Genomic DNA, 12,741 nt, shown 5'->3' with positions numbered 1-12,741 from the left:
TTTAAAAACGTTCTCCTGAAAAATTAAGTTTTTTGATTTATGACGTTTTCGAAAGGAGTGAGCGATATATTAAAAAAATACTTTATTTAGGTATTTAATGTTAAAAGTCATTGCTTTCATTTTTGTAACAATAATAATTGAGTTTTATGTTGGCCCGCTCTCGCTGTTAGTGTAGGCAGTTAAGAAAATTCATCCATTCGACTTCAGTGTAGCTCTCGATTTCGATTGAGAAGGTTCGCGTCCGAGATACGTCACGTCCGCGCGGGAAAACGTGATATAAACAAACCGACGACAGTTTTGTTTAAACTTCGAAAAACGAACGATCGTGTTTTCTTTTATTTTATTCATTAATGGACCTTTACTTATGATATAACTTAAAGTATAAGTGTTTATTTTTACCAATCATGGAGTGCAAGGAACAGATAATTTTGGGAGTTTTTATGATTCGTAAGTTTACATTTTTAATTTTTAATATGATATTTAATTTTAATTGATAAAAATTTTTAATGGCATAACTAGCTCAGTTAAAAAAAGTTTCCGAACGAAATTTACATATGTATAAAAAAGTAATTAAAATTAGTAAAATTTTGCTTTTAGTGTAATAAAAATAGTTGCTTTTCATGTAATAAAAATAATAACAATAAAAATAAAGTTTATTTCACTCTTATATTTATTTAATATTACCCTGGACTGATACCTAAACCGTTGGACTGATCATCAAAATTCATAAAATAAACGATCAAATTAACATTGCATCAATTCAATGCAGCGCCCTATGCACCATTGGGTGCGGATAGGTACCAGTGACGCTAGTAATATTTTACAATTATTGTAACTTTATTATTTGATAGTTGTCATTTTGAACTGTTACATTACTTTATAGTTAAAAAATTTAAATTCATATTTAGAAAAACTGCAGACAATTTGCCATATTAAAAAGTTATAATGTTTTTCTTGTGGAACAGTTTTCTATGTCACTTTTTCGATCTTTATTATAACTAGCACTTTGTCACTGTCTTGTTTTATGCCGCCCACCGAAGTATGATTAAACATTGCAAACATCTTAATTAGTCTAGCTTGATATATAATTTATTGTTAAATTATCAAACCATTTCTTGAGCTCACGAATTAATTTAAGTCACATTAATTTGCCTTTATTTCGTATTATATTAAGCTTCGTAAAATCGTAAGTTCCTTCAGTTAATTGTACATGAAATATCGAATAAATGTGTTTTACACATTTTTGACATCTCACCATACTTGATCAGGTTAGGATTAGAAATAATCGGCATTAGTTAACATAATTGAAGAAGAATATGGAAGTCTAGGCATTAACAGGGCTTACGATCGTCATAGGCTTGGTTAAGTGATCACTTTACACGTGTTACATTCATCAATTCTACCCATGATTGACAACCACACTACTCATTTTTTTCGGAATACCTACATATGTTGACCAAACTCGTGATACAGTACATGTGAGTTCATAACATCATAACAACCATCTTTGTTAGAATACGGAAACTTTTTTTTATAAGAAAACTGTAAAATACATTTTTTTAAGAAAAAAGGTATTTTACAGTTCACAAGGTTGAATATATGTTTTTTTATTTCATATTATCGTCGTGAATTTTCATTTATATACCCCATTCGATTTACGGAGATTTTTTTTATTATATTCTGCTTATATTTATTAAAGCGGATTCTGTATTCCTGTTAAAAGTTTAATCTTCCACGAAAATTTTATTTATAAAAGATTAACCGAATTTTCATTAACTTCTTCTTGTAAATTATCGTCGCTTTATATCCCATGTGCTTAAAATCGATGTAAACGAAACCTGTAACATTATATTTAATTAAATTTAACGAATCGGCAGTAAGTAGTTAAGAAAAGCTTCACAATTTTTTTGTACTTTCTCTGTGCTTTCGTCCATCCAGGAAACGGAACTTTCACTTTTTGGCTTTTTATTAAACAATTTAATTTAAATTGATTATTTTACAAATAAAAGTATTTATTTAACTTTTTTCGAATTCTACCAATAATATTTTTTTAAATTTATATTTTTACTCTCACAAATCGCTCACTCCTTTCAAGAACGTCATAAATCAAAAAACTTGATTTTTCAGGAGAGCGTTTTTAATGTTTAAAAACAGAATACAATGTTTTAAAAATAAATATCAAGCCACTTATTGAACTTTTTACTGTGCAACAGATGTTTTAAGGTAAAACCTGAAGGTTTTTTCTCCATTTTAAAAATATTTATTATCTTTAAAAAAATAATTAAATAAAACTTTTTCTTCAAAATGCAAAAACAACACTTTCTGCCCTGTATCGGGTAAATATTAAGTTTAAAATATGCCTCTTTTGCTGGGATATAGTACATTTTCTGGGCATTCGGAGAACATGCACAACTGAAAATTGACGATTTTTGATTTATGACGTTCTTGAAAGGAGTAGGCGAAATGTCAAACATGCGATTACTTTGAATTTTTGAAAATTAATATCCCAATTACAGTTAAAATATGGGGGGTAAAACTGAAACGTTTGTTTTTTCTTTATGGTAAAAGTTTATCGTTGCTCAATTTTGAATAGTAAAACTTATAAAATATTAATTGAAAATATATCAAATAAATATTTTGGGTGATTATAATCGAGGATTCGGACCTCACATACTAATAAAAGAGTTTTTTCACAATAAAAAGCTTCTTTTCATTTCATCAATATATGTCTATGGTTATGTTATAGTGATTCAAGAACAATGTTTCAAAATTGGTTCATATATGTAGAACTTCCAATAATTTGAGTAGTGTAGTTGTAAATAATGAGTAGAATTGGTGAATGGTACACGTTTGTAAAGTGATCACTTCAACCAGCCTATGACGGTCGTTAGCCCAGTAAATGCCCAGACTTCCATATTCTTATTCATCTTTGATGAGATGTCAAAAAATAATATGAAAATAAACAATTTGTAATTCTATTAGCATTACAACATGGATGTGTTTCATTTTATATTGTGTATCTGATATTTTTAAAGAATAATGGATTTTGTAATTTATTTTAGTAATTTGATTTTAATGCACACAATTAAAAGACTATTTTGTAATCTGTGAATGATACAAACATATCGCTCACTCCTTTCAAGAACGTCATAAATCAAAAATTGTCAATTTTGAGTTATGCATGTTTTCAGAATGCCTAGAAAATGTACTATACCCCAGAAAAAGAATCATATTTTTAACTTAATATTTACCCGCTAGAGGGTAGAAAGTGTTGTTTTTTAATTTTGTAGAAAAGGTATTGTTTAATTATTTTTTTAAATAAACTAAATATTTTTCAAATGGAGAAAAAACCTTCAGGTTTTACCTAAAAATATCTGTTGCTCAGAAAAAAGTTCAATAAGCGGCTTGATATTTATTTTTAATACATTGTATTATATTTTTAAACTTTAAAAACGTTCTCCTGAAAAATCAAGTTTTTTGATTTATGACGTTCTTGAAAGGAGTGCGCGATATGTTAAATATTCTTAATGCATACATATCGCTCACTCCTTTCAAGAACGTCATAAATCAAAAATTGACAATTTTCAGTTTTGCATGTTTTCTGAATGCCCAGAAATTGTACTATATCCCAGCAAAAGTGGCATATTTTTAACGTTATATTTACCTGCTACAAGGCAGAAAGTGTTGTTTTTGCATTTTGAAGAAAATGTATTGTTTAATTTTTTTAAAAAATAAACTAGTTATTTTTCAAATGGAGAACCTTCAGGTTTAACTTAAAAAGATCTGTTGTACAGTAAAAAGTTCAATTAGTGGCTTAATATTTATTTTTAATAAATTGTATTATATTTTTAAACTTTAAAAACGTTCTCCTGAAAAATCTAGTTTTTAGATATGTAAGTAATGAAATTACTTATTTGCGTTGATTTTTAAACATGATTTTGAAACTTATAATATTATATTAGTAATATTTAATAAATATTGGAGTGAAAAAATCACTTATATTTATTTGACCCCCTCCTTGGAATCGAACCCGGGACCTCCAGAACGGTAGCCGAGCGTATTGACCATTAATCTAATAAGGCTACACTAATACTTATAATATGGAGGCGGACAAAGGTTAGGTATAGGTTAGGTACAGTGGCGTGCCTAGGGTTTACCAGTAAGGCAAGCCCATTATTTTTCTCATTCGTTGATAAATGATGTATCTATAATTTCTTCACTTCATATCATTCCCAGTACAATAAGCACCCAGAAAGTATTATAAATATTAACTATGTATTGTAATCATTGTAAAAGATGCAGACATGTAACTTTTGCAAGGGATAGCCATCACCTTGAAATAAAGAAAATGGTCACTATAATAAAATATCTTCCTCAGAAATCATTTAAGCTAGGCTATAAGACTTATAAAATTGAAGCCTAAGTAGGGTCACGATAACAGTGTTGCATAAGCCGTAGTAATTTCAAAGTCAATTAGACGTTAGAAAATTCGAAAAGATGAGGTGATATAAATTAAATATATAAACGAAACCAAAGATTAAAGATGTTTTATTGAAAGTAGTGATGTAGTTATTGGTTTCCCAAGAATATTTCTATGATAGCCAACAGTTTTTTTTCTAATTAAAGCACAATATTGTTAGAAAATTCTTCTGACGAAGTGCAAGTTTTCACATTTACTTTAAAAAGAAATCTTTTCATACATATTCCATAGAAATCACACAAGGTCAAAGATCTTGACTTCAAGATAGAAAACTTGGAGGTTAATATTACAAGTTCACAAGTAAATAAATACATATATTAATTCGCATGATGTACTTTACTTGAGAAATAAACATACTTGTTTTTTTTTTTAATTAAATTAATAAAAGCTTATATTGTGGACCTTTTTTGTCCGCCTCCGTAGTGTAATGGTCAGCACGCTCGGCTACCGTTCTGGAGGTCCCGGGTTCGATTCCCAAGGGTGGTGAAATAAATATTAGTGATTTTTTCACTGTCATATTTATTCAATTTTACCCTGGACTGGTACCTGAAGTGGAGGGCTGATCACCTTTCCTTCATGTGTAAACGATCAAGATAACACTGCGTTTATTTGACGCAGTGCCCTATGCACCATTGGGGTGTGGATAACGGTTTTATATTTTTATTATTTATATTGTGGGCACTTATTTGATAAAAAATATTTTTCATGATTTTCATTTCGCTCACTCCTTTCAAGAACGTCATAAATCAAAAATCGTCAATTTCCAGTTGTGCATGTTTTCGGAATGCCCAGAAAATGTACTATATCCCAGCAAAAGCGGCATATACTTAACTTTATATTTACCCGCTACAGGGCAGAAAGTGTTGTTTTTGCATTTTGAAGAAAGGGTATTGTTTAAGTATTTTTTTAAATATACTAAATATTTTTCAATTGGAGAAAAAACATTCAGGTTTTACCTAAAAATATCTGTTGCACAGTAAAAAGTTCAATAAGTGGCTTGATATTCATTTTTAATACATTGTATTATATTGCTAAACTTTAAAAACGTTCTACTGAAAAATCAAGTTTTTTGATTTATGACGTTCTTGAAAGGAGTGAGCAATTTATCAAGTAATTTTTTTTTATTTAAATTAATTTTTGTTTTTTAAAAATTAAATACATATTATATATTTAAATGAAAAATAATTTGAGTTTAATAAATTAATAATATTTAAACAAAGTGTCAAAATTAAAGATGATTTTATTATTATTGTTGCATAAATTATTAAGATTTCCATTTGGTGAATATATACGTAACCAAATATATTTTTATTTTTATTTTCTTTTAATTTTATCTTATTGGGCCTTTTTGTCCGTCTTCGCGGTGAAACCGTTAGGATATTTAGCTACCGTGCTGGAGGTCCCTGGTTCGATTCCCAGCCAGGTTATGTTGATTTCATACTTTAATATTTATTTAATAACTGGACTGGTTCCTGAAGCACAGGAGTTATCACCTTGCCATCATATGTTAACGATCAAGATAATACTGCGTCAATCGATGTAAGTCCCTATGCACGATACAGTGCGGATAAGGGTAAGAAGAAGGAATCGAACTCAGAAACTCCAGAGTGGTAGCCGAACGCGCTAACCGCTATAGGTACTACGGATTCTGATTACACAACTTGTTCTTACGACTACGTTGAGCCTACGTGAAAAATATTGATTTTTAGATCAATTGAGAAAAAATAACAGTTCGGATCTCACATACTAATATAAGAGTTTCTGCTTAGTAAAAAGCTTCTTTACATCTCACCAATAGATGTCTCTAGTGAAGTTCTAGTGATTCATGAACAAGGTTTCTAAATTGGTTCATATATATAGAACTTCCAAGAATTTGAGTAGTGTGGTTGTCAATAATGGGTAGAATTGGTGAATGTTACACGTGTGTAAAGTGATCACTTAAACCAGCCTATGACGGTCGTAAGCCCCGTAAATGCCCAGACTTCCATATTCTTCTTCATCTTTGATGAGATGTCAAAAAAAAAAAATAATAATAATATGAAATTTTAGAGAAATAAATTTCTGATTTTTACAAAATTCAGCCCAAAAATGAAAAAAAGGCATTATTCGGAATAGCGACTTGTATAAAATTACACTAAATATTGCAGCAAAAAGTCACTTGACCATTCCGGGAATCGAACCAGGGAACTCCAGCACAGTAGTCGAACGCGCTAACTACCATATTCTATAGAAAAACAAGCCAGCCGACCTCTCATTTTAATTTCGCATTATATTATCTACGACGATACGTTTTTTATAAAACACGTAGGCATCATACACGTACATTTTTCTCTCAGTTTATAAATTACATCTCAAGTTAATTATTTTTATAACCACATTACTGCGTTCGTGTGCAATATTTGTACAAAGCTGTAGTGAATGTGTGCAATAAAGAAATATGAATAGTTTGAGAAGATTTCCCAAAGTCACTTTCATTAAGACCGGTCCAGAAGAAAGTAGTCCACTGTTACTACTACTCGGTAGTGACTGTCTCGTCTTGTGAGACTCGTTATACATGCTGTTAAAAGTGATTCCGTACTCGTTCTGTTTCTGATTCCTACCTGCCAATATCACATGTAAGGTAACCCACAGTAATGCCCTGGACAGGTGCGAACCTTCATCAAACTGATTGGGCATTTCATGCTGTTAAAAGTGATTCCGCACTCGTTCGGATTCTGATTCCCACCTGCCAATATCACATGTAATGTGACCCACAGTAATGCCCAGTAGAGGTCGCTCACTCCTTTCAACAACAAAATACAATGTATTAAAAATGAATATCAAGCCACTTATTGAACTTTTTACTGTGCAACAGATCTTTTTAGGTAAAACCTGAAGGTTTTTTCTCCATTTGAAAAATATTTTGTTTATTTATAAAAATAATTAAACAATAAATTTTCTACAAAATGCAAAAACAACACTTTCTGTCCTGTAGCGGGTAAATATGAAGTTAAAAAATTTCTGCTTTTGCTGGGATATAGTACATTTTCTAAGCATTCCGAAAACATGCACAACTGAAAATTGACGGTTTTTGATTTATGGCGTTCTCGAAAGGAGTGAGTGATGTATCAATGTGCAAAGTAAAATTTTATACACTAGAGTTTCCCTTTGCAGTGAATGATATCTTCGTGTTGTACCTACATTGTAATTAATCGGTGTAACTAAGGGGTAAGATTAGAATATAAAAATTACCTCGTAGCCGAGATAAACCGTAATTTGCAAATTTTTGAAAACAAGTAAACGCAAACTTTCTATATAAGTATATATGCTAGAAACTTTAGAGTCACCATTAAGTCTGCTATCTCTGGAGAAACTCTTTAATTTTGAGATTAATCCGTGATATTGGAGATAAGCCGAGAAACTAATAAACACCGGTCAGAAGAAAGTTCCAGAGAAATCCGCAAGCAAGGTAAATATTGCAATAAACTACCTTTTAAGTTACATTATCCTTATCATTCATCGTTCACTTTGTGTAATACTACTTTAATAAACATTAATTCGTGTTGTATTACCATACTTTCAAGTATTTGGCATACTTGATCGTGCCAAGTTTTTCTCGATCTTCCCGTTCTTTCCTCACTCATTTGTTTTATATGTCAAAACCATCTCAACACACCTTTCTGAATTTTATCGATAATGCTTGTCTACGCTTTGCAAACTTGAAATTGGTTAGGTTAGGAGTCGAAACAATCGGCAGGTATGTATGAAGAGATGCATGAACGTGGAAAAGGCGAAGAATGTTTGCAAGGACAGAGCGGTGTGGCGTTCTATTCTCTCTGCCTACCCCTGCGGGGAAGTGGCGTGATGAATGGATGGATAGATATTACCATACCACAAAGTTAACAATGCTTTTAATATACAAAATATACCTTTTACTTAAAAGCTTACTTAAGCTGCTTTGTTGGGTATGTTAATTTTTTATGCTCTTTTTCCGACGAAAATCAAGAAAGAAGCCTTTTTTACTATTTTTGAATTGGTATTAATTTTTTCCCTTTGCTATTATGTATGTAACAAGAATTGTAGGCTATTAAAAATACAATAATAGTCAATATAAATTATACAATAATAATAATGGGTTGGTTCGTTAAATTGTGGCTTTAACGAAAAAAATAAACAGGTCCTTAAAAATGATTCTTTGTAACGTCATTCTGACTTTCACGTTCATAAAACAATACTTATTATCACAAATAGATACAATGCAGCGTCAAATGTATGTACGTATTGACATTATTTTTACAATATAACTACGTGTTAGAAATTAATTTTACGTTCCATTGCCTTCTATAGTCGTTTTGTAAAATATGGACGAGCCCCGTATGTCGGTATACTATGAAAATAGACAAGTATCGGTATACCACTGAAATAATCATAATGAAGTAGGCACGTTTTTTTGACATCTCAGCATAGATGAAGAAAAATATGGAAGTCTGGATATTTAAAGCAAGGCTTACAGCCGGTCAAAGGTTGGCTTAAGTGATCACTTTATATAAGTGTAACATAAATGTAAACCATTCTCCCACGGTTGACTACTCACACTTTTTAACTTTTTGGAACTTTCACATGTATCGTAAACCTCATAACGGTGTACGTGTGAGTTTACTGAAGCCATTTATTGTTGGTTTGAGAAAGTTTTTATTTAGGTGAGACCCTTTTATGTAGATGTCTGCAAGATCCTAACGGATTATTTTTACATACTGGGATGTTTAATATCCCAGCATACACTCCCTTTTATCAATCTTTCTATTCATTAAAACCTGTGTATTTTTGGTATTTATTTGAAAAAAAAACTGAAAATGGTCTGTCAGCTGGCAAAGTTGTGAGAGCTTTCGATGTAAGTAACTATTTATGATACTAAAAAGCACATGTAGAAAGTTAATAGAATGTTGATTGGTCGTTCTTATCTACGCTAATGTAAGCGGGATAACTTATTGGATTTTACATTTCGTGGGTCGGCAAAGTGTGGCTCCGGAGCCGCATGCGGTTCTTTGACCTTTTAAGTGCGACTCCGGCACAAATATCCGCGGAAAAACTCGCGACTCTTCGACTCGACGTATTCATGCAAATAGTCTTTTTAAAGTATGAACCTAATTAAAATCAAACTGAAAAATCATCTTATTGATGAGAATCGTGCTTAAAATGAAAAATAACGAAAAACAAATCCGATTTGATCAAAATTTTAAAGGAGATGCTAGGACATTATCGCAATAAGTAGTGTTTTTATGGATACCTTTCATTCAAAATATTTTTAATCAATAAATAAAATCTTCCTTCAAGACATTTGTTTGGAGGGTTTTTCCTTCCTGCTATATTTCTAGCACCTCCTATCGCTACACTCTATAAAAATCAATAATTCAATCACAAAGCACTATACAAAATATAACGAAAACATCACAGTGCAATGAGTATTAGTCGTTATTAAAAAATATTAATTTACAACATAATTTAAAAAAAATGCTGTTTGTGGCATGTATCACGCAACTTTGGGTGCTTTGCCAAAAACTATTAATAAAAATTGATAACGTCATTAAGTGTAAAATTCAAGATTAATTGAGTTAACCTGTCATTTGATAAGGATCTAAAATTAGAATAAAATTATACCAGAATTGCAAACAAATTTAGCTCTCAAGTTATAAAACAACAGCAGGGTTAAACCATTATACGTACGTAGGTAAATTTTTTTTAATAAACTTCCGGAAAACTTAAAATGTATAAAAAAATTATCAAACCTTTAAAACTAAAATAAAAAATATTAAGACTTACCCCTACCTAGACTCCATACCAGGGAATATACTTTTAATTTTTAATATACTTTGTTTATTTTTAATTTTAATTTGAATTTACTTTGTTTAAAAAAAATAAAATAAAAATTGTAAAACGAACTCCCTCTCTAAACACAAGTATCTACTTTATTAGAGAGGTAGAAACGTTATATTTGAAATGAATTGTATATTTACCAACTATTTTATATTATTTAAATATGAATTAAATAAATAAAAAATGTAATCGTTGTTATGTGCATATTTTCCTCTTTTGCTAATAAGTTTGTCGACTACTGGTATATTTCAATCAAGAAATTTAATGATGAATCTCAATTGATATTGCGCATCCATATCTACATATCGAAATAGGCGCGTCTTATCAACATTTTCCAGTACTATTGAAATGCAAATGGCATGTTTAATAAGAACAAACAGATAATTGATTCGAACGCGTAACGGTTGTGCGAACATTCTCGCATCTACCGAGATCACTTTTTCACTTTCACCGCTAGAGAACGCATTATTTACACACACCTGATATATTACCTTCGTTCTTGGTGTGTTTACGCAAAATTTGCATATTTCAAATGAAGTGTGCTATGGTCACACGCTGATTTATAATAAAAAATTGGAATTCAACAGATCTAAATCACAGATACTCGTACAAGTATTTACAACATCGAGGTATTCAATATTTTTAATGTTACTTTCTGAACTCAATACATGCATAATTTACTATCGATATAAAACATACGAAAAAATACCATATATTATTTACACACACCTGATTATATATAAACATTTATTCACATAAGTTCATATATAGTAAGTACATACAAAATAACATATAAATTTATATATATACATTTATTCACATAAGTACATACATAATAAAACCCTTATCCGCACCCCAATGGTGCACAGGGCACTGTGTCATGTAAACGCAGTGTTATTTTGATCGTTTACACATGAAGGAAGGGTGATCAGCCCTCCGCTTCAGGTACCAGTCCATGGTAATATTGAATAAATTTTACAGTGAAAAAATCACTTATATTTATTTTACCCCCCTTGGGAATCGAACCCGGGACCTCCAGAACGGTAGCCGAGCGTGCTGACCATTACACTACGGAGGCGGACATAGTACACACATACATAGATAGTACATTTAAACATGTACTGAGGTCTAGGGTTAAACATAAAAACCACGGATTTAATTTTTCCATAATTTCTTATCAACATAAAACATACGAAAAAATACGAAAACGATACAAATTTTGACAGTCAAATAACATGATAGGAAATTTGGGTATTTACAGGGTTTACGACCAATCATAGGCTGGTTTTGTGATCACTTTACACACTTGCAACATTCACCATTCTACCCATGATGACAAGCACACTACCATCATTTTACAAATTCGAAGAATTTCATGAATTTCATTTTATTTTCCTTTCATTTTATTTAATGTATGTTAGTGTTTTTACAATAAAAACTTTAGAGGCCTGCACACTTATCATTAAGGTTTGAAATAAATATGAATATAAATATTTTGACACCTTATATATACATAGACGAAGTAATATATTTTAGTTTGGGTAGGGTACTAAGCAGGATTACGACCTGTCATAGACTGGTGTATATAAACTCAAAAGCTAACAAACCAGATGCGTGAACAAAGATTTGGACACGATCTAAATATCGCGAGTTTTTTTTAAATTTATCAGTGACATTTCATTTCTTGTAATGTGTTTAGGCGCGTAAAGGTGTCACTTTATATCTCGTGGTATCGCCAGATTAATAAATAATATAAAGTTATCTACATTACATCGAAAATTTTGTCCGCCTCCGTAGTGTAATGGTCAGCACGCTCGGCTACCGTTCTGGAGGTCCCGGGGTTGATTCCCAAGGGGGGTAAAATAAATATAAGTAATTTTTTCACTGTAATATTTATTCAATATTACCATGGACTGGTACCTGAAGCGGAGGGCTGATCACCTTTCCTTCATGCGTAAAACGATCATGATAACACTGCGTTTATGAGACACAGTGCCCTATGCACCATTGGGGTGCGGATAAGGGTTTTAATAATTTTTTAATAATACATTACATCTGTTTTTTAATAGTTTAATAACATAAATGTGGAATTGTTTAATTGGCTTTTTTAACGAGTGTGTCCAAATACTTGTTCACAAAATTTAAATTGATTTTTCTTTTTGTGTGTAAGTATTTGGACACACTCAAAATGTTGTTAATAAATTATCTGGTCAAATTATAAGCTTAAATAATAAAAATGAAAATGGTATTTTCTGGCGTTTCTCATGTGTGTGATTATAATCCAGGATTTGGACCCCACATACTAATATAAGAGTTTCTGTTTAGTTAAAAGCTTCTTTAAATCTCACCAATAGATGTCTCTAGTGAAGTTCTAGTGATTCAAGAACAAGGTTTCTAAATAGGTTCAT

The 12,741-nt window shown here is 30.9% G+C and overlaps 1 protein-coding gene across 1 annotated transcript in view; it reads left to right on the top strand.

Annotated features, from left to right (window-relative positions):
- The first annotated feature begins 301 nt into the window (after positions 1 to 301).
- Positions 302 to 12,741, top strand: part of LOC148306949 (uncharacterized) — a 63,612-nt gene continuing 51,172 nt past the window's right edge. The window contains exon 1 of the mRNA XM_088264164.1: positions 302 to 447. Within this exon, the coding sequence (XP_088120290.1) occupies positions 405 to 447 (43 nt within the window). The 5' untranslated portion in view covers positions 302 to 404. The remainder of the gene's footprint in view (positions 448 to 12,741) is intronic.

Source organism: Brachycentrus maculatus, unplaced genomic scaffold (assembly GCF_059751285.1).
Source record: "Brachycentrus maculatus isolate JH-2025_06_01 unplaced genomic scaffold, ASM5975128v1 h1tg000218l, whole genome shotgun sequence".
In the NCBI taxonomy this organism is placed as follows: domain Eukaryota; kingdom Metazoa; phylum Arthropoda; class Insecta; order Trichoptera; family Brachycentridae; genus Brachycentrus; species Brachycentrus maculatus.
This window is presented reverse-complemented; position numbering and strand designations above follow the sequence as displayed.